At 39.4% G+C, this 21,594-nt stretch overlaps 2 protein-coding genes across 2 annotated transcripts; both read left to right on the top strand.

Moving 5' to 3' along the window:
• Positions 1–7,467: 7,467 nt before the first annotated feature.
• Positions 7,468–8,935, top strand: LOC133812986 (flavonoid-6-hydroxylase-like). The gene is made up of 2 exons (XM_062246838.1): positions 7,468–8,409; positions 8,915–8,935. The coding sequence occupies exons 1-2, from the start codon at positions 7,468–7,470 to the stop codon at positions 8,933–8,935; spliced, it is 963 nt and encodes a 320-aa protein (XP_062102822.1).
• A 4,972-nt stretch (positions 8,936–13,907) lies between these two features.
• LOC133812984 (dimethylnonatriene synthase-like) lies at positions 13,908–14,486 on the top strand. The gene has a single exon (XM_062246837.1). The coding sequence runs from the start codon at positions 13,908–13,910 to the stop codon at positions 14,484–14,486; it is 579 nt and encodes a 192-aa protein (XP_062102821.1).
• Positions 14,487–21,594: the final 7,108 nt, after the last annotated feature.

The following is a 21,594-nucleotide window of genomic DNA, read 5'->3' as shown; positions in this document are numbered from 1 at the left end:
CTTGATTCACGACCAACTGAGAGTCGCTGAAAATATCGAGCGCTTTTATGTTCATCTCCCTGGCCATTTTCAGTCCAGCGAGGAGTGCTTCGTATTCCGCTTCATTGTTTGACGCTGCGAAATCAAACCTGATTGCGCAGTGAAATCGATGCCCATCGGGCGTTATCAATATCACTCCCGCTCCAGCGTGAGATTCATTAGATGATCCATCTGTGAATAGTTTCCACGAAGGAGTCTTGTCTTGAGGCATGGGCGCCTCAGGTTTCTCGCACAACTCGTTGCTGGGGAGTTCGGTGAACTCCGCAATAAAATCGACTAAGGCTTGCCCTTTTATTGCTGCTCGCGGTGAATAAGTCACGTCGAACCGTCCCAATTTGACCGCCCATTTTAACAGTCGTCCAGCCGCCTCAGGTTTTTGGAGGACCTGCCGAAGGGGCTGGTCGGTCAAAACCGTGATAGGGTGGGCTTGGAAGTACGGTCGCAACTTTCGGGAGGCTAGAATTAGGCAATATGCTAATCTTTCGATCGGTGGGTATTTTAATTCTGCACCGATCAGCCTTTTGCTGACGTAGTAAACAGCTTTCTGCACGCCTTCTTCTTCCCGTATCAGTACCGCACTAGCAGCAACTTCGGTAATCGCCAGATAAATATACAAAGTCTCTCCTTCCATTGGTTTTGATAGGATAGGAGGTTGCGACATATGAGCCTTTATTGTCTGGAATGCTTGCTCGCAGTCTTCCGTCCATTCAAACTTTTTATTTCCCCTAAGTAGATTGAAGAATGGAACGCACTTGTCAGTTGATTTTGAGATGAATCTACTAAGGGCAGCTATCCTTCCGGTCAGGCTTTGGACATCCTTGATCTTTTCTGGCGACTTCATATCGATCAGGGCTTTTATCTTGTCGGGGTTGGCCTCGATTCCCCTTGAATTCACTATAAATCCCAAAAACTTTCCTGACCCGACTCCAAAGGAACATTTGAGGGGGTTCAACTTCATATGGTACTTGTTTAACACATCAAAGCACCTTTGCAAATCCTTCACATGTCCTTCAGCCTTCTTGGACTTTACCAGCATGTCATCCACATATACTTCCATGCTTACTCCGATCAGCTCCTTGAACATGTGGTTGACCAATCGTTGGTAAGTTGCACCTGCGTTTTTCAGTCCAAAGGGCATTACTTTGTAACAATATAAGCCCGTATCGGTCCGAAAGCTGGTATGATCCTCATCAGGGGGATGCATGCTGATCTGATTGTAGCCTGAATACGCATCCATGAACGAAAGGGTCTCATGCCCAGCGGTTGCATCGACTAGCTGGTCGATCCTCGGGAGTGGGAAGCAGTCTTTTGGGCAGGCCTTATTGAGGTCTGTAAAATCCACACAGGTCCGCCATTTGCCGTTAGGCTTGGGGACCAACACCGGATTGGAGACCCATGATGGATAAAACGCCACCCTGATGAACCCATTTTCTTTAAGTCTTTCGACTTCTTCTTTCAAGGCTCTTGATCTGTCTTTATCGAGCAGCCTTCTTTTTTGTTGCACCGGTGGAAAGACTTTGTTTATGTTCAGGACATGGCTGATCACCGCAGGGTCTATTCCGACCATGTCTTTATGTGACCAGGCGAAAACTCCCTGGTTCTCTTGCAAGAATTCCGCCAGCGCCTGTTTCGCGGTAGGTTCTAAATTTTTCCCAATCCTTACGATTCGAGTCGGGTCTTTTTCATCGAGATGGACCTCCTCCAGGTCCTCGACGGGTCCAACATTTTCTTCAAAATCCCCAAAGAGAGGATCCAAATCTATATCCTCACTTTGGGCAACACCCTATTTGGTGACTTTTCCACCTGATTGGGTTTGTCTGTCTTCCGTCATCTGTAATCGTTCTGGAGTAGCGCTCCTCGATGCTCCACTTTTTGCCTTTGTGATCGAGGCGTTATAGCACTCCCTGGCCTCCCTTTGGTTTCCCAAAACGCATCCTACTCCTGCGTCCGTTGGGAATTTCATGGCTAGATGCCACATGGAGATGATTGCCCTTAGTTCAACCAGTATGGGTCTTCCAATAACGGCGTTATACGCTGAAGGACAATCGACCACTACAAAAGTGGTGAGTAATGTCCTTGAGGCAGGCGCTGTACCCGTTGTTACTGGGAGTTTGATCATTCCGGCTGGTGCGAGTCCTTCTCCAGAGAAGCCGTATATGGTTTGATTGCAGGGCTCCAAGTCCTTCACGGACAGCTTCATGCGTTCCAGCGTTGATTTATACAGGATATTCACTGAACTCCCTGTATCGACCAGTACTCTTTTTACCATCATATTGGCCATTTGGATATCCACGACCAGGGGATCGGAATGTGGGAACCGGACGTGTTGGACATCGCCCTCAGAGAAGGTTATCCCGCACTCCTCTGAGCGGGCCTTTTTCGGCGCTCGGTCCTCCACAGTCATCATCTCGATGTCCTGGTCGTGGCGCAGAGTTCGAGCATATCGTTCTCTAGCCTTTCCGCTATTTCCAGCGAGGTGTGGGCCTCCACAGATGGTTAAAAGTGTTCCGGCTACGGGGGCAGGCTGTAATGGTGGCGAGCGTTGGCGTGTGGACGTCTGCTCGTTGCCACCTGGAGCTTCTCGTTGGGAAGTTCCCGAGGCCCGTACGTACCTTCTCAAGTGTCCTTGTCTAATGAGGAACTCGATTTCATCTTTTAGCTGGTTGCATTCATTAGTGTCATGTCCATAGTCGTTATGGTAACGACAGAATTTGGTAGTGTCTCTTTTCGAAATGTCTTTTCGAATGGGCCCAGGCTTCTTGTAGGGCACACTAGAGCTTGTGGCCTGGTAAACCTCTCCTCGAGACTCAACGAGGGCAGTGTAGTTAGTGAACCTAGGTTCATAACGATTACCCTTGGCTCGTTTATTGTCGGAGGTGGAAGGCTCATTGTGTTGCCGTTTCCTACCATTCTTGCCATTACCGTTGCCGTTTCCGTTGCCATTTGGTTTGGTGCCATTGGCGGCTTTGGCGGGTTCGGCAGCCTTCTTGCCCTTGTTCGAGGATTTTCCATCATCGGCAATGGCTTCTTCGAGTTTGATATACCGATCAGCTCGGTCTAAGAATTCCTGGGTGGTTCTGACCCCATCCTTACGAAGACTTTTCCATAGGGGCGAACGATGCCTCACTCCCGCGGTTATAGCCATCATTTTTCCTTCGTCCCCGACTGTCTTTGCTCCGGCTGCCGCTCGCATAAAGCGCTGGATGTAATCTTTTAGTGATTCTCTATCTTGCTGGCGGATCTCAACCAGTTGGTTTGCTTCGGTCGGGTGGACACGACCTGCGTAGAACTGTCCGTAGAACTCCCTTACGAACATTTCCCAGGAAACTATGCTTGCAGGTGGGAACTTAAAGAACCATTCCTACGCGGCTTCAGAAAGTGTTGCAGGAAAGATCCTGCACCGAGCGTCTTCGGACACCTTCTGAATGTCCATCTGGATTTCAAACTTATTCACATGCGAGACGGGATCTCCGTATCCATCAAAGTTCGAGAGCGTGGGCATCTTGAACTTGCTGGGAGTCTCTGCGTTGGCTATTCTTTGGATAAATGGAGTGCCTTTTCTTCTATCGTGGTCAATATAAGAGGTCCTTCCTCCGACCAATTGTTGCACAGCCTGATTTAGTGCGTCTATCTGGGCTTGCAAGGCAGTAGGAATAGCTACGGTTTCTGCTGCTGGGGGGATGCTCTCACCATGCTTCTCTCGACGATCATTGAGTATGTCTCTTAGATCTTCCTCTCTTCTCCGTTGCTCGCTACCTCCGAGCCGGTTGAAGACATTATTTTGCCAGGGTTGCCCCCCAGCATCTTGTCTATTTGGCTGATCATCTTGAGGTATTTGGCTCCTGCTCTTACCTTTATTTCCGTTCCTCCCATCAGCATTGTTCTTGCCTGAGTCAGCCTCGTTGTAGCCGTGGCCATCTTTGAACTTTGACTGGCTATGGTAAGACTGGTTGTTCCCTCTATTCCCGTCTCTGGCAGAAACACCCCGAGCGTTAGAGGGTGGCCTGCGCTGGTCGCGATGTCCCCGTGCATTATCATGCTGTTGGGATCCACGGACCGCAGAGCCTAACTCCGAGTCTCTCCTGTTACCAGGAGGGTAGTGACCCCTGTTCGCTTGGTGTGGCCCATCATTCTCGCGGCGTCTAGGACTACGAGGCTGTCGCTCGGCCCTATTCTGCCTTTGCTGCGGGGGATTACCTCGAGCAGCGTGGGATGGTGGATCTGCCTCGGGGTCCAGTGGGACGTCGTCATGGGGCATCTGGGGCTGTTCAGGCCTTTGCGAACTTGAAGGATGGACCGGTGGGCTAGGATTGGGACCTCCCTGGGTTGGCCCAGTTTCAGGTTGATTAGGCTGCGAGGCAGGCGCGGCCTGATTTCTAGCCAACAGCAAGGCCGCTTCAAGGGCTGCCATGGCCTCAGTCTGGCGGCGATCCACCTCCGCTTGTCTCTCGCTTAACTCCGCCCTCTGACGATCAAGTTCCTGCTGCTGCCTTACCATAGCTTCTGCGGCAGTCTCTTGATTAGCTCTCAGACTAGCCAGCTCTTCCTGCAACGTGCCCAAGGTGCTCCTCAAAGTCGCATCGTCCATTTCCTCCTCTTCAAAATCTAGTTGCGGCTCATCTTCCGCCATGCTTGCAGGGGGAGGAGGAGGTGGCGGATTCGACGGTGCAGCGGCGGCGGTCTGAGCAGCTTTCTTCCCTGCTTTCGCCATTAGTTTTATCAACAATGATGAGTCGTCCTCTCAATGAAAGCACCAGAATGTTGACCCTCGATTTAGCCAACTGACACGGAGTCAAAATATGAATGATATAGACGAATATGTATAGATAATAACGTAATGACAAAAGTAAAGAAAACACAATAATTTATAGTGGTTCGGCCCCAGAATCTGGTAATGACCTACGTCCACTTAGAATGATATTGATATGGGAACAAAAGTGTGATCAGAGAACTTGGGCTCAATGAGTTTCAACACTCCTCATAAACAATACTAGTTTTCACAGATAATTTCTATATTTCTATGATTTCCCGGGCTCCAAAAGTCCCTTCCCATGAGCCATCTCCTGCTTTTTATAGGCTCATGGAGGGTTGCCCAATATTGTTACAGATATTATCCCCTGAATCATGGGATATTCAGAAGATTGCATGAAATAAATTCGGGATACATAAGATCTTTCCATAAATGTTGCTTTGCCAGCGGAACCACCGACCAGTCTGGTCGTGGTAAAAACAGGTCTGTCCTGCTTCTGGTGTGTCTCCTGGTCGATACTCTAGCAGACGCTCCAGGTGTCAGCCACGTGTCAAGAGATTATTCGCCTCGTCACAAATGCTAATTTATTGGATAACAAACATAATAAATCAAAATAGTAAAATAACATCACTAGCATATGGAATCATCCCTAACCTTCCTAGGAAGATTAGGCCATTATGCTCATGATTCTCACAAAATTCTAAGAAGAAATAATGAGAAGAAAGTGAGTGGAAATTTTGCTATAGTTTTTCTACTCTAAAAATTACATGCCCATTATGAAGAAAGAGTCCCTATTTATAGAGAGAGAAAATGACTAAAAAGAAATTAAACAACAAAATGAGGTTTACAAAATAAACCTGAAATATTAATAATAAAATATGATTTTGAAAAATCAAATCTTATTATTAATATTACCCTAGCTATTTTAGTGTATGGTCAAAATGTCATTTTTCAAAAACACCAAAAAAGATGAGCTTTAAAGCTCAAAATGACAATTTTGCAAGACCCAATGTGCACAAAACATGGGCTGAAGGGTGGCTGTGGCAGATGAGACTTTGACCACTCCCAGCCAATGGGAGTACGCCACGTGGCGGTTACTGGAGGGAAAGGATGCTTCAGATGGGCTGCTGACTTTGTGTTTGGGCTGTTGGAGGTATGTTGAAGATGGGCCTTCATATTGGGCCAGCTGGGCATCTATGTTGAAGGAAAAGGGTTAGGCGTGGACGTGAGAGGCTGGTTGGAGAGTTGATGCAAGGTGCTGGCAGGTGGGGACAGGTGTCGGCAGCTGAGGGTCACGTTGTTGCTGTGGACGGCTGGAGCAGGGACCCGTGGCGCACTGGGGCGCGGACAGCTGGCGGCTGGAGGAGAGTAAGCTGGCGGGCCTGGGTGCTATTGGGCTTCCTTCTTGGGCTTTGATCTTCAAAAATACCATTTTCTCTTCTTTTTTTTTCCAGATTTAATTATTTTCTTTTCTCTTCATTTCAAAGTGTCAAAATACAACTTTAATTCCTACAAAATAATAATAAGTTAAATCATAATCAAATATTTTTATTTATAAAATAAATCATATTAATTCCATGAAAATATTAATTAAAACTTAATTTATTTCGACTATTAAAATCAATAAAAGTGTATTTTTCACCACTAATCAACCATGTGTAGAATAATTAATAATTTTGCTCTCCAAACTTTGATCACTACTAAATTGTACCATTTTTATTAAAATTTGTGACCACTAACTTTTTCAAAATTTTCTAAAAAAAAGATTATGAATATACAAAATTTTATTTTATTATTTTACATTTTACTCTCTTGAAAATTAGAAGAGGAAGGAAACAGAAGAGACAAAGATAGTTAGAAAACATTATTGTGATGTTAAATGTCAAGTGCCTCTTGTCACTTCACTCTTTTCTTTTTAGGTTTTTTTTTCAACATAGCCCTCGTTATTTTTACTTTTTGTAATTATTAGTACTTAAAAATTGATTTTGTATCAGTTAGATCCAACATTTTTAAATCATATTATTTATGTCTTAAGATATTATTTTAAAAGAAAAAAAAATCATTTAGAGTCCTAAATGAACATGATATAAAATCATTTAAATTTGACTTCAATAAAGAAGAAAGCCATTACAAAATTAAGCAATGTTGCCAATACAGCAGAAAAACATTTCCTCTAACATTTATAACATCTCTGTTGAATATATAAGAGCACACCATTGAATAACTAAACAATAAAAATTTCTATCAAAATTACTTAGATGAGTATATGCCATTTTTTTTTACTCGAAAGACAAAACAAATTCGCACTAATGTGAATCATGTGATCTTTTTCATTTCTAGGAACTGTTTAAATGTCAGTGATTGATCAGAGTTTGTATCAGTATATATGTAGTGTATCGATGAATGAGTTGGATAATCGAAAGTGGGGGATAATTTGGTTATCTTTAGCTGAAAATGTTTATATATAGATATATAATAAATATAGCCAATCCAAGCAAAGATGTGGTGGAGGAGAGGAAAAATCACTTGGTAACGGTTGTTAAGCAGTTGCCCCTAGTTTTTGAGTATTGTTTAGAAAATGTTCTACAGCTACTTCTTAATTGACTAGGTTTTTTCACTACCAAGGTCATTACTCATTATTACAATTATTCATGCAGCCCCGTAGTCCCAAAACCACCATGGATTTCTCTTCTGTTTTCCAAGCTTTAGTCTTCGTGTCTCTCTTAGGATTTTTAGTTGACCATCTTTCTAAAAAGTTCAACACTAACAGTGTCCCTAAACCATCAGGGGCACTGCCAATCATAGGTCACCTCCATCTTTTCAGTGGTCATGTCCCAGTAGCTCGAATCCTTGCAGCCATGGCGGACAAGCACGGTCCAATATTCTCACTCCGGATCGGCCAACACCAAGTCATGGTGCTGAGTAGTTGGGAACTTGTTAAGGACTGCTTCACCACCAACGACAGAGCTTTCGCTAACAGACCAAGCAGCTTAGCAGTAGGGAAGCACATAGGCTACGACAATGCTTCTTTTGCACTTTCCCCTTACGGCCAATACTGGCGTGAAATTCGAAAGTTCGTAGATCTTCACCTTCTCTCGTCCCATAAGGTAACATCGCTACAACACGTCCGAGTCTCTGAGGTTGACTCGTTTATCAAGAGTTTGTTCTGTTTTCCAACTCAAGATCATGGTCACCTGGTGCCTCTCAGTGAGTATTTCGAGCAGTTTTCTTTGAATCTAACCATTAAGCTGATAGCCGGAAAGCACTTTTCTGCTAGTGCTTACTTGGAGAAGAACAGCGAAGCGTGTCGTTTAAAGAATGCCATAAGAGAAGCTTCGCATTTGAGCGGTCTGTTCGTGTGGTCGGATGCGATTCCATGGCTCAAATGTTTGGACATTGGTGGCCACTTGAGCTCCATGAAGAGGACTTTTCAAAAGATTGATTCGGTGCTAGCGAACTGGCTTGAGGAACATGATCAAGCTAGATCAGATAACAATACTACTTCTACTGATCAGGAGAGAGACCTCATGGACATTATGTTGTCCACCAACCTTGCCGAGAAAGATGCAATGACCAAATCTGGTTACAACCGAGAAACTATCATCAAAGCCACAGCACAGGTAATTCATATACATTTTTTGGTATAATCTTTCTGTTGGGGTTGATTAGGACCTGCACAACACAGCCAATACAGTGCACAATAATAGCAACAAAGAAGAACAAGTAATAGACAATTAAACAAACCCAAAAGTAATCAAAAGTAAAACACAAAAGAAAGAACACCAAGAATACTTGGTTCAGATACAACCAGTTTGGTTGATCCTACATCCAAGGCTAGGCAGCAATGCCTAAGTCAAATCCACTATATCTGAAACTAGATTACACCCTCCAAGCTCTCAAGATTACAACAACACTCATCCAACTTCTCTTGAAACACTCTCTCACTAGAGTATTACAACTCAGTTCTTGCTCTCAGCCAAAACTCTCAGAAATTGAATACACTTAGGTTGATCAGGCCTAAAACTATATATAGGGTCGAGATACAAGGACTAAAGAGACAAACAGAAACTAACTCTAACTAACAACAATTAGTTAGTCTGTTACAACTTACTGGTGTCCGCGCAGATGCAACTAGAGAAAACGTAGATGCAACTGGAAACACCAGAAAACTATGAGCTTTCATTTTGCTAATCATTTGATTGGTTGAGGAAAGAAGTCACAATCTTCACAATTCTCCACCTTGACTTCTTATTCCGAAACAGGGTTCAGTGGATTAGACAATGCTGCCTTAGCTTTAGCTCTAAGGGATTCCCATCTTGATGCCAAGCAAGTTCAAGGCCGAAGTGAACTTGCTCAAGGGTATGACCTTAGTCATCATATCAGCTGGGTTGATCTCAGTGGATATCTTCACAATCTTGACAAGTTGTTTTGAGACAATATCCCTGAGAAAATGGAGTTTAACATCTATGTGTTTCGTTCTTTCATGAAACACAGTATTCTTAGACAAATGTATTGCACTTTGTGAATCACAATGTACAATCACATGATCTTGTCTAAATCCCAGCTCACTCATCATCCCTTTTAACCAAAGAGCTTCTTTTACTGCTTCTGTGAGAGCTATGTATTCTGCTTCAGTCGAGGAGAGAGCCACAACATGTTGTAAATTAGACTTCCAGCTTACAACATTCCCTCCAACAGTGAAAACATACCCAGATAAAGATCTTCTTTTATCATAATCTCCAGCAAAATCTGAGTCGCAATACCCCATAACTTCACATTGTTTCTGGTCTGATTTTGTGTACAAAATCTGTAGGTTTGCAGTGCCCTTCATGTACCTTAGTAACCATTTCACAGCTTGCCAATGTTCCAAGCTTGGTTTGCTCATGAACCTACTAACCAAACCAATTCCATATGCTAAATCAGGTCTTGTTGATACCATAGCATACATAATGCTACCAACAGCATTAGCATAAGGAACTCCCTTCATCTTTTCTTCCTCAAAAGACGCTTCTTCTTCTGTAAGAGACTTTAGCTTGAAGTGGGCTCCAATGGGAGTGTTAACAGATCTGGCTTCCTTTTGATCAAACATTCCCACTACCTTCTTGACATATCCTTCTTGAGACAATCTCAACATGCCCTCATTTCTATCTCTAGATATCTCTATTCCCAAAATCTTGACAGCTGCCCCCAATTGCTTCATATCAAATTCTTGACTTAGCATCTCCTTGAGCCTTTCCATTTCAGATCTGTGTTTACATGCTATAAGCATGTCATCCACATAGATTAACAAGTAGATGTAGCTTCCATCTTCAAGAACTTTGAAGTAAACACAACTATCAAACTTTGATCTTTGAAACTTCTGTCTCAGCATAAAATCATCAAATCTGAAGTACCATTGTCTTGGTGACTGTTTCAAACCATATAGAGATTTCTTCAGTAAGCACACCTTCCCTTCCATCCCTGGCTGTATGAATCCTTCAGGTTGTTGCATGTGTATTTCTTCATCAAGATTACCATGAAGAAATGCTGTCTTCACATCAAGTTGATCCAATTCTAAATTCTGAACTGCAGTGATAGCCAATATAATTCTTATAGAAGTGTGTTTGACAACAGGAGAAAACACTTCATGATAGTCTATCCCTTCAACTTGAGAAAAGCCTTTTGCCACCAACCTTGCCTTGAATCGAGGTAGCTCAACTCCTTCAATCCCTGGTTTTCTCTTGTAAACCCATTTGCACCCTATTACTCTTTTGTTCTTAGGTTTATCCACCAGAATCCATGTCTCATTCTTGGATAAAGACTCCATCTCTTCTTTCATAGCCTTATTCCATTTACTCCATTCAGCACTATTCTTGGCTTCCTTGTAGCAAATAGGCTCATGTAGCTCTAGTAAATCAGCTACACTAAGGGCAAAAGCAGTAATATCAGCATGTGCAAATCTCTCAGGAGGTCTGATCTGTCTCCTTGCTCTATCTCTAGCCAAGAGATAATCTGAAGCTTGAGTATCTCTGCCATCAGCTTCAGTGCCATCTGCATCACTTCCAGATGCATCTCCAAGTTCATTCTCCTGAACTTCGCCTTGATTCTCATTCTGTGATGTTTCTCTCAATTCAATCTGCATAGTATCTTTCTGCTCAGCTTGTTTAGAGCTGGCTTGATCACTAAATTTCATGTTAGTTTTATAAAAGCAGTGCTCATTGAATATAACATCACGACTGATAATGCATTTTTTCTCATCTATTAACCAAAGTTTATAACCCTTGACACCACTTGGATAACCAAGAAACACACCCTTCATAGACCTAGGATTCAACTTCCCCTGACTAATATGAACATAACCTATACAACCAAAAGGTTTCAGGTGACTGTAACTTGGTTTATGACCGGACCAAACATGTTCAGGAACCTTACAATCTAATGTAGATGAAGGTGACCTATTAATGAGGTAGCAAGCAGTAGCAGCTGCCTCTGCCCAAAATGTTTTTGGCAAACCTGAATCAGCTAGCATGCATCTAACCTTATTCATGATTGTTCTGTTCATTCTCTCAGCAAGACCATTTTGCTGAGGGGTGTTCCTAACCGTATGGTGCCTAACAATGCCATTTTCAGTGCAATAAGAATCAAACTCAGCATTACAGAATTCCAAACCATTGTCAGTTCTAAGTTTCTTAACTTTCGTCATGGTTTGATTTTCTACCATAATTTTCCATTCTCTAAACCTTCCAAAAGCCTCATCCTTGGTTCTAAGAAAATAGATCCACACTTTCCTAGAATAGTCATCAATAATAGAAAGGAAATATTGAGCTTTACCGAGAGATAATGGAACTTGGGATGAACCCCATAAGTCAGAATGAATGTATTCCAATATTCCATTGGTTTTATGAGTTGAACTTGCAAATTTCAACCTGTGAGCTTTTCCTACAACACAAGTCTCACAAAACTGTAAGTCTGAAATATATTTAGAGTTCAAGAAACCTTGCTTACCAAGTTCTACCATTCCCTTGTGACTCATGTGCCCAAGTCGTTTGTGCCATAATTCTGTGGTATTAGGTTCTGTAGTTGAATCTCCAGCAGACCCAGTTGAAACTCCAGCAGACCCAGTTATGGTCTCTCCTTGTAGTATGTAAAGTCCTTGTCTTAGCTCACCTCTCATAAACACCATTGCACCTTTGGATACTCTCAAGACTCCACCTTCAGCTTTGTAGCTATATCCTTTGGAATCTAAAACACCAAGAGACAACAAATTTCTTTTTAGTTCAGGTATAAATCTAACATTAGAAAGTACCTTTATGGTGCCATCTCTCAATTTGATCTTGATAGAACCAATTCCTTGAATTCTGCATGTGCTGTTATTTCCCATCAACACTTGCCCTGTACTTTCTTCTTTTAGATCAAAGAACCAATCTTTTCTTGGTGACATGTGAAATTTACACCCAGAATCCATAACCCATTCATCCTTAGGATCACTGGTTGACACAGTCAGAACATCAGCTTCCATAGATCCATCTGTGACATGAGCTTCATCTTTGTTGTCTGGCTTTTGTCCGTCATTTCTTCTCTGTGGGCAGTTTCGTCTGAAGTGACCTTCTTGGTTACAAATCCAGCAAGTTTTCCTTGGTTTTGACCTGGATCTTGATCTCACTCTGCTTTTTCCATTTCTATGGTTGTTGCCATCTTTTCTTTCAGATCTTCCTCTCACATTTAGACCTTCGGCTTGAGATCTTGACACCTTAACATTAGCTTTCAGATCTAATTCCTTTGAGTATGCAGCACCAATCACTTCTTGCAGTGACAATGTATCTTTGCCATACTTCAAAGTGTCTCTCAGATTATCATAGGCCTTTGGGAGTGAGTTCAATAGAAAGATTGCTTGATCCTCTTCTTCAATCTTTACTTCAATTGACTCCAAATCTGAAACTAGCTTGGTGAAGTCGTCTATATTGTCATCAATAGACTTGGATTCCTCCATCTTGAATCCATAGAATCTTTGTTTGAGATAGATTCGATTTGGTAATGCCTTGGTCATGTACAACTGTTCTAACTTCTTCCACATATCATGAGCTGTTTCTTCTTTGATTACTTTCCTCAAAACTTGATCATTCAAACTCAGAATGATTGTGTTCTTTGCCTTTTTCAGCACCTCTGTTTTGTTTTCCAACTTAGCCATCTTACTTTCTTCTTTTAGGGCTTCTTCACATCCAAGATTACCCATATGAGCCATCATCTTTGCACGCCATAGACTGAAATCATTCTTGCCATCAAATTTCTCCACCTCAAACTTGGAAGTCGACATATTGAAGAGAATTGCTCCTGGCCAGCGAACAAGTTCTCAATTGCGGAAGTACTTCGAAGTTCTTGATCTTTCTTGGAGAAAATCACAGTCGAAGATGGTGAAGAATGCAGCCACTCTAACCTGGCTCTGATACCAGTTGTTGGGGTTGATTAGGACCTGCACAACACAGCCAATACAGTGCACAAGAATAGCAACAAAGAAGAACAAGTAATAGACAATTAAACAAACCCAAAAGTAATCAAAAGTAAAACACAAAAGAAAGAACACCAAGAATACTTGGTTCAGATACAACCAGTTTGGTTGATCCTACATCCAAGGCTAGGCAGCAATGCCTAAGTCAAATTCACTATATCTGAAACTAGATTACACCCTCCAAGCTCTCAAGATTACAACAACACTCATCCAACTTCTCTTGAAACACTCTCTCACTAGAGTATTACAACTCAGTTCTTGCTCTCAGCCAAAACTCTCAGAAATTGAATACACTTAGGTTGATCAGGCCTAAAACTATATATAGGGTCGAGATACAAGGACTAAAGAGACAAACAGAAACTAACTCTAACTAACAACAATTAGTTAGTCTGTTACAACTTACTGGTGTCCGCGCAGATGCAACTAGAGAAAACGTAGATACAACTGGAAACACCAGAAAACTATGAGCTTTCATTTTGCTAATCATTTGATTGGTTGAGGAAAGAAGTCACAATCTTCACACTTTCGTTATGTGGGATTTTCTTAAAAGAGTATAATAAACATGACTTTCTTGTTTTTGGATAGGTTTTAATCCTAACGGGGACCGGAAGCACATCTTTGACACTAACATGGATGATCTCTCTACTGTTGAACCACCCAAGTGTGCTGAAGACTGCCCAAGAAGAGTTAGACAACCATGTAGGAAAAGAGAGATGGGTGCAAGAATCAGATATTCACAACCTCAAGTTCCTCAAAGCCATTGTTAAGGAAACTCTTCGTTTGTACTCGTCAGGCTCAATTATCCCACGCGAGGCCACACAAGATTGTTACCTCGGCGGCCACCATGTTCGGGCTGGCACTCGTTTGATCATCAACATATGGAAGTTGCATAGGGACCCGCGCATGTGGAAGGACCCTTTGGAGTTTCGACCCGAAAGGATCATGACCATGAATGCTTGTATGAGCTTCCGAGATCAATATTTCGAGTACATTCCTTTCAGCTCGGGTCGAAGATCGTGCCCTGGCATGGAACTGGGTTTGCTGGTGGTGCAGCTGGTGCTGGCTCGGTTGGTTCAAGGGTTTGACATGAAAACCAAAGATGATTTGCCAGTGGATATGGAGGAAGAATTGGGCATTGCCTTATCTAAGCTTAATCCACTCAATCTCATCCTAACTCCTAGGCTTTCATCGCAGCTTTATGAGTGTCTTTGAAGCAGTGCTTTTAGTGAATAAAGCTCTAAGTTGATGCTATAAAATTATGATTAATTTAATGTTGTTGAACTCACTATATTAAAGTGGTATTCAACACCATATATCCCTATAATGATTCTCTTTAATTATGAATAATTTAATGTTGTTCCATAGCTGCTTTTTAAAATGCTCAATCATGTATGCATTTTGCTTCTAAAGAGGAAGGAGTACTACCCTACTGCTTTTGTCGTTGTTCTTGAGCACCATCGATTGGGGCATAATGGGCCTTTTATCTTCTTAGGGTCAAGCCCAAAACATTAAATATGTGGTCCCATCATTGTAAGTGCCAGATACACTCCCAAGAAACAACACATTTTTTATTTTAGCATAAATTTCCCCTTGGATGAAACTTTGTTTTATAATGTGTCTAACCAATATAATACTGAGACATCATTTAATTTTGACATCTCAACATACTAGAGGAGTTAATAGTTTTTTAATTAAAGGAAAATTAAGTGATGTGTTAGTATTATAATGGTTAGAACATTATGAAATATGGTAATTTGACAGGTGATCTTGATTCATAACTCATACTTAGAATTAGGCCCACTGAATGATTGAGATTACTCATTAATGAGTTAGAGTATTCATAACTCATATTCAGTATTAGGACGACCAATTTTCTATCTCCGATTATTCCAAACATTAAAAGGTGAAGGGGATTGGATAACACTATGCTTTTAATTAATTATTTTATTTTTTGACATGTGGTCTGGTAAAGTGTTGCTACTTGTATCTTAATTGACACTTAATTTGTTTACATGACATTTAACAACTAAAATGAGTAATTTGCAACAAACATGGAAGGGGTTTTGCTACCAATTTTTTTTATTGAGAGTTTATCGCAACTTTTGTAAAAGAATATGGGGTTTTGTCACCAAAATTTTTGATTTGGGGTTTGTCGCAACTTTTATAAAAGAATAGGGAGTTTTGCCGCAAATATCCATTTTTTTATTTATTTTACATATTTCTTTATATAATTTTGTAGCATATTAATAACTTTTTTTAAAAAAATTAATTTTATTTTGGACAATATTTATTACTTTGGGCTATTAACATAGTGTAATATATATTAATTTTTGTAATTTGCCTTTTTTTTAGTTTACTTTTTAATAAATAGGTACCTATAGGAATTCTCCACCCAGCTCCCAACAGAGAATATGCGGGGATGAGACCGGGATGGGATTAAAATAGTTAATGAGTATCAGAGCGGGGGGAGCACCCCCGCCAACTACCCACCCCGTTTCCATCCTTAAGTATTGTTATAATTGACACTTATGACGTGGCATCTAACATGTTAATAAATTTATGCATTTTAGTATGTTGTGGAATCCACACTATTAAATTGAATTATTTCCCTAAACAATACACGCACTCACTATTATTTCTGCTTTTTATGTCTCACGCTATTGTCTCTCTGGTCATACCAGTGAAGGTGATATCTTCATTATACCCATTTCTTTCATTTTTGATATCTAGATTTTGTACATATATTTTATTGGGAGATTTTAACGAGGGTGTGTCACTTTTGCCCCTTAGGACATTCATGTTTTTGGCATGTGGCGAAATTATAGCTTAAATTTTTTATATGACGATGTATATTGTAGCTATAGTAGTCATCCTACAAATTTTCAAAAAATTCTAAATAATTTGTGGTGCCGAAATTAGGGTTCAAAAAGTCTGTTTTACACACGTATAAAAAAAAAAAACATGCGTGCAATTGATTGTTTGAACCTTGATTTCGATAACGTAAATTATTTATTTATATATTTTTTAAATTTGTGGGATGACTGTGATAAATACAATGTACTCTCCACGTGCCGAAAAATAAACGTCCCTATCAGTAAGGGCAAAAGTGATGCCCTTATATAAGAATTTCTCATATTTTATATATTGCACATTCTTTCTTCACATGTCTGGGCTTGTTGCAAAAGGAAACAATCCTATATATTATGTTGTTGTTTCTTTTGAGTTGGATACTTTTAGTAGCTTCACTTTTAGTTTTCCATTTCTTATCGTTGTTCTTAGAGGCACTGACCCAGTGAGCATTTCAGTCTTATCTTACTTCAACCTTTCCTCCTCTTGCACACAATGAGAAATTAGCCTATTTAGAGTGAATTTCCTTTAGACAGTTGTGACTAACCTTGAATTAGTTAAACTGTGTAGGAAGAGATACCAAAACCATAAGCCACTACTACAAAAATGGTCATTTGTGATAATTCCTAACTGTCACAATTAATGTTTTGCATCATTTTTGAAACTGGCGCGGAATCCCATGACACAAACCAGCCTGACATTTGCGTTAGTACTCAATTGTCACAAACATGGCATTTGTGGCCGTTTTCCACCACATTTGAGACAGTTGGACACTGACGTAAATGCTATATTAAAAAAAAAAAGCTATGAACCTCGACCCCGTCTACCCAGGCCCCAGCCACCGTATGTGATCCTAGCCCCTGTGTACCTAGTCCCAGCCACCCCCACGACCCCAAAAACCACCACCAAGAGGCTCCTAGAAAATGAAACCCAATTAGTTTTTTTAAAAAAAAGAAACGAACCCCCGACCCTACAACTCACAACCCAAGAGGGGAGGGTTTTGGGTTTTCAAACAATAATCTTCAAAATAAAAAATCTATACAAAAAAAAAAAAAAAAAACTATGTATGAGGTTCATAAACACATTGTATTCATCAATTTAACCCTGAAACTGAAAAAAAATGAAAAAAAAAACTCACCAAAATTGGTCAAGAAAGTTGGAGGCACAACTAGCGTGGAGGGTTTTCGCACAAAGAAAGTTTTTAAGGCAAATGGAAATCGGGGGCGAAGCTGTATATGTAATGTGGTCTAACGGCGTTAACGTCAGTGCCTAACTGACGCTAACAGAAGGTTTGCGTCAGTGGGGCACTGACGCTAACGTCCCCATTAACATCGTCATATTACCACTGATGCATATTTTCCTTATTAACGCCGTCAGTGTTGAAACTGACGCAAATACCCTTGCATTTGTGACAATACTCAACTTCCACAAATGTTAATTCTCGGTCAACGATGTCAGTCAACGCAGACTGACACAAAAGGAATATTTTGATGTAGTGAGCACTAGCAATTCCTTAAAAAGCTCAAGTGTCTTAAGTCCTGAAGTAATATGAAAAATCTCCATAATGAGTATTCCCTTACATTTTCTCGACGCTTATACTTCATAGACATAAAAAAAATCAGAAATGTAGTCATCTCTACCCTATTATTTTAGCTAAATGTATCTCATTTATATGGAAGAAATCATTGGCCTTAGTAATCCCATCGGATTCTACACCCCTAAAGGCTTCCAGAATGTCGTGTTTCATAACCATTAGATTTATGCAATTTCAACAATCCCACCTTTCAAAATCTAATTATGTTTCCAGGGTGCTATCCATATATAGTGAGAGGTGGAGGTTGTTCTTCATGTCTTACAAGATTTGACTCCATGTAGCCGAGAACAATAAGTAAGTTATCTTTCCAATTCTTGAAATTTGTCCCACTAAGCATAGTCATAGAGTTAATATTAGCAAATATTATGGCTACAAAAGATGAGTTAGCTAAATATATAGAGCACACTCACAGAGTTGATATTAGCAAATATTATAGCAGTAAAAATTGAGTTAGTTGAATATATAGCAAAACAAAAACAAAAACAACACTACTACAAAAAATGTTTTTTAGGGTTCGCGGGGTGTGAGCCCTCTATTTGAGAGCCTTAAATTTGCGAGTCCTAAATGAATGTTTTTAGGGCTCCCAATGCGTGCCTTTAAAAGTTATATTTTCAATTTTAAAAAAATTATTTATTTATATTTTAAATTAAAAATTATGATTTAAATGAAACATTTATATAAAAATCTGAAAACTTATAGATTAAAATAGCATAACTTAAACATTGAATTTACAAATCTAATAAAACAAATTTTGGAACAAATATAACACTACTACTTAACCTTAAAAAAATATAACTACATTTACAAAGTAAATAATTAACCATGCAAAACACTAAAACACTAAATTTCTTGTGAAACAATATATATTTATTCTTCTTGTCCTTGTACTCACCCTCGTCACCAATAGTCTTTCCAAAGTAAGGATTGACTGCTATGAATTTCTTTCTAAAATCATCTCTCAAACATGAAAAATTATAACTAAATTTTTATTGTAGTATAAATAAATAAGTTTACTGTAATTACTTTGAAAAAATTGACAGAATTTGATTGATTAAAGATCCATCAATTTTCTCTAAATTCCGACAGCATAACAGCTGTAAATCGAACATCCCCAAAATTTAAAGACCTACATACACAACATATCAAACAATCCTAGGTAGCCAAATAAATATTAGAACAATTCTAATCATTAAAACAGTCCATTACGCATAATTAGATACAAATCGCACAATAATTTTTCATAACTCAAATTAATTAAATTAGGGGTTAAAAATTTATACCCAAGCGCTCGAGATTGTTATATGAGTTGAATGGCGATCGTTGGAGCTCGAAATGAGTCTCCGCTCATTCTTAATGGGGGTGGCCGAGACTCCACGACAGAACTCCAGCGACGGCCCACCACTCAATGATGGTGGTTGAGGAAACAAACTACTGGGCTTCAAAGCCCAAGTCACAAGGAACGTCGTGGTGGTAGTATTTTAGCTCGGAATGGTCAGAAAATGCCCGGAAAGCTTCAAAATCTCCATGGATTCCGGCAAGCACCCACGGTTGTTTTTGGTCCCGATCCTCAAGTGGGTTTTGCTCCCCATGGTGTGCTGAGTACGATGGTGGTGGTGGCTCGGCTTGGAGAGGCTTGAGGTGACCAGATTTAAAAATAACATTTAAATATAAATAATTATTAATAAAAAAAATATCTTTCATAAAAAAAACTTGCAATACTTTTTATTTATTTATTTATTTTTCAAAATAAATAAATATTATATTATCAAATAAATTCCTTTAAATTTGAATTTTAAACACATGTCCCAATACTTTTTAGGGCCCACTTTGAGAGCCTTTAATACTCTTTCAGGACACCCAAAGTGTGACCTTAAAAGTCTTCACTAACTCAAATTTTTGCATAGTCTTTTACAACACGCATCCGTTTTAAGGGCTCGTTCCACGAGTCCTAAAAGAAATTCTTTAAGGACTCGCAACGCGAGCCCTAAAAAGTCCAGGAGCTGTTTTTAAGACTTGCATCTAGGTGATTGCCCTAAAAAAGTATCCTAAAAGAATATTTTTGTAGTAGTGCAAGATCATAATTAATTAATAAAATTAAAATAATGATAATCCCATATCAAAGTTCCTAAGACAACATTAATACCAAGACTTTGAACGATAATGTTAACTGTAAATTATACTCTTGTTGCGTGCAAAAAATCAAACACATCAATACTCACATAAATACTGTAGGAATTTGACAGTTATATCCCTACACCAATAAAGTATTCAATCAGTTATATCAAGGTCATTAGAGACCTTTTTCTTTCCTGCTTTTGTCTTTAAGTCAAACCAACAAAACGACACAGTTTTGTTCCTTTTCAGATATAAAACAAAAACCACAACTCTGATATCAAATTGATTTCTCACAACTCTCAAGCCCTAGAAGACAAAAAACCCCAAAAGAAACCCAAACGATCCCCAAATCACAATCTCATCCCCAAACCCAGAAATGAGATCAAATAGATCACCTAACCCAGAAAAACAAACTGCAAAATTAGGTTTAGCAAAACAGTAAACAGACAAACAAAACCAAGAGAAGGAAACACCCAGAGTTTTATCGAGGTTCGCCCAAATTTTTTTGGGTTACATCCTCGTTGAGCTGCTCCTCAGATGGTGAGCTCCGATCTTCATTAAAAATGGTGGAGTTTCAAAGTTTCAACAAGAGGTTCCAAGTCACAGAAGACCGACAAGGTAACCTTCTTCTTAAACTCTCTCTCAGTTTAGAATTTTTCTCACTTTTTCTTTACAAGGAACTCTCTCTAACTATCTTTTTTTTTTCTCTGTTTCTCTCTCTCTCTCAACTTTCTTTGAGCTCTCGGATCTGCTTCAAGATTATGGGGGTTCGACTAGAGCTAGCTACATGTATATATATAGGGTAGCTTCTTCTCTTCTTGTTTTTATTTGAAGCTGATTGAGTCTGTTAGAAATTCGGTTAGGAAGAGCTGGTTTGTAACTGAATGCTGTTGTGTTCTGAGTTGTTGTTGAGTTTAGTCTTGTAACTGATTTGTAAGAAAAGCATTTGAGATTTCCTGTAACCGATTTGTAAAGCCTTTGGGCAGAAGAGTCTATTTTGTAACTGTATTTAATGGTAACAACTTAAGTGGGGATTTACACAACAAAAACATACACACAAACACATTTATCATTCTTCATGAAAATTCTACGAAGAGTATCTTGTTTCAATCAACCGGCCATTTAAAATGAAAGTCAAATTTTAGTATCTTAATGTGCCATTATTTGAACAAAGTTATGTTCCAAATCTTAAATATGAAATGTTGAAAAAATTGCAATATAAAAGAATGCTGCCAAAGCAACAGAGAAACAAGGCCCAATACATATAATATATTTTGAAAATTACAAAACAATTTTATATGATCCATTATATATATACATGTATATTAAGTACTAGAATAAGGATATTTATAACTTTAGATTATAAAGATTAATCCTTGATACTTGAAGTATAATAAAACAAACACCCAATTCACACGAATTAATGAGAATTCATCAGTTTTCCAAATTGTTTTCACCCAATACATGGGATCAATAGATGAATAAAGTCTCACTCTTAGAAAATACGAATGAACTCTCTCAAGTCTCAATCAGACTTCGATTTTATACTTTTATAATAATAAAAATAATTAAATATGAGTTGTAGCAAAATTACAAAATTGCCATTATATAGTTTCGGCTCCAAACACAATCACTAACGTGTGCAACTAATTGTATGAAATTTGATTTTGATAACGTAAATTATTTTATTTTATTTTTTGAAAATTTATAGGATGGCTACGATAAATACAATGTACTCTATCATATAAAAAAATTTGGGTATAA

This window comes from Humulus lupulus, chromosome 1 (genome assembly GCF_963169125.1).
Source record: "Humulus lupulus chromosome 1, drHumLupu1.1, whole genome shotgun sequence".
NCBI classification, from domain to species: Eukaryota; Viridiplantae; Streptophyta; class Magnoliopsida; order Rosales; family Cannabaceae; genus Humulus; species Humulus lupulus.
This window is presented reverse-complemented; position numbering and strand designations above follow the sequence as displayed.

Coding starts and splice junctions, on each gene's coding strand:
- LOC133812986 (XM_062246838.1), top strand. CDS start 7,468: ATGGATTTCTCTTCTGTTTTCCAAGCTTTAGTCTTCGTGTCTCTCTTA. Junction 8,410..8,914: donor TCATCAAAGCCACAGCACAG/GTAATTCATATA, acceptor GTGTCCGCGCAG/ATGCAACTAGAGAAAACGTA.
- LOC133812984 (XM_062246837.1), top strand. CDS start 13,908: ATGATCTCTCTACTGTTGAACCACCCAAGTGTGCTGAAGACTGCCCAA.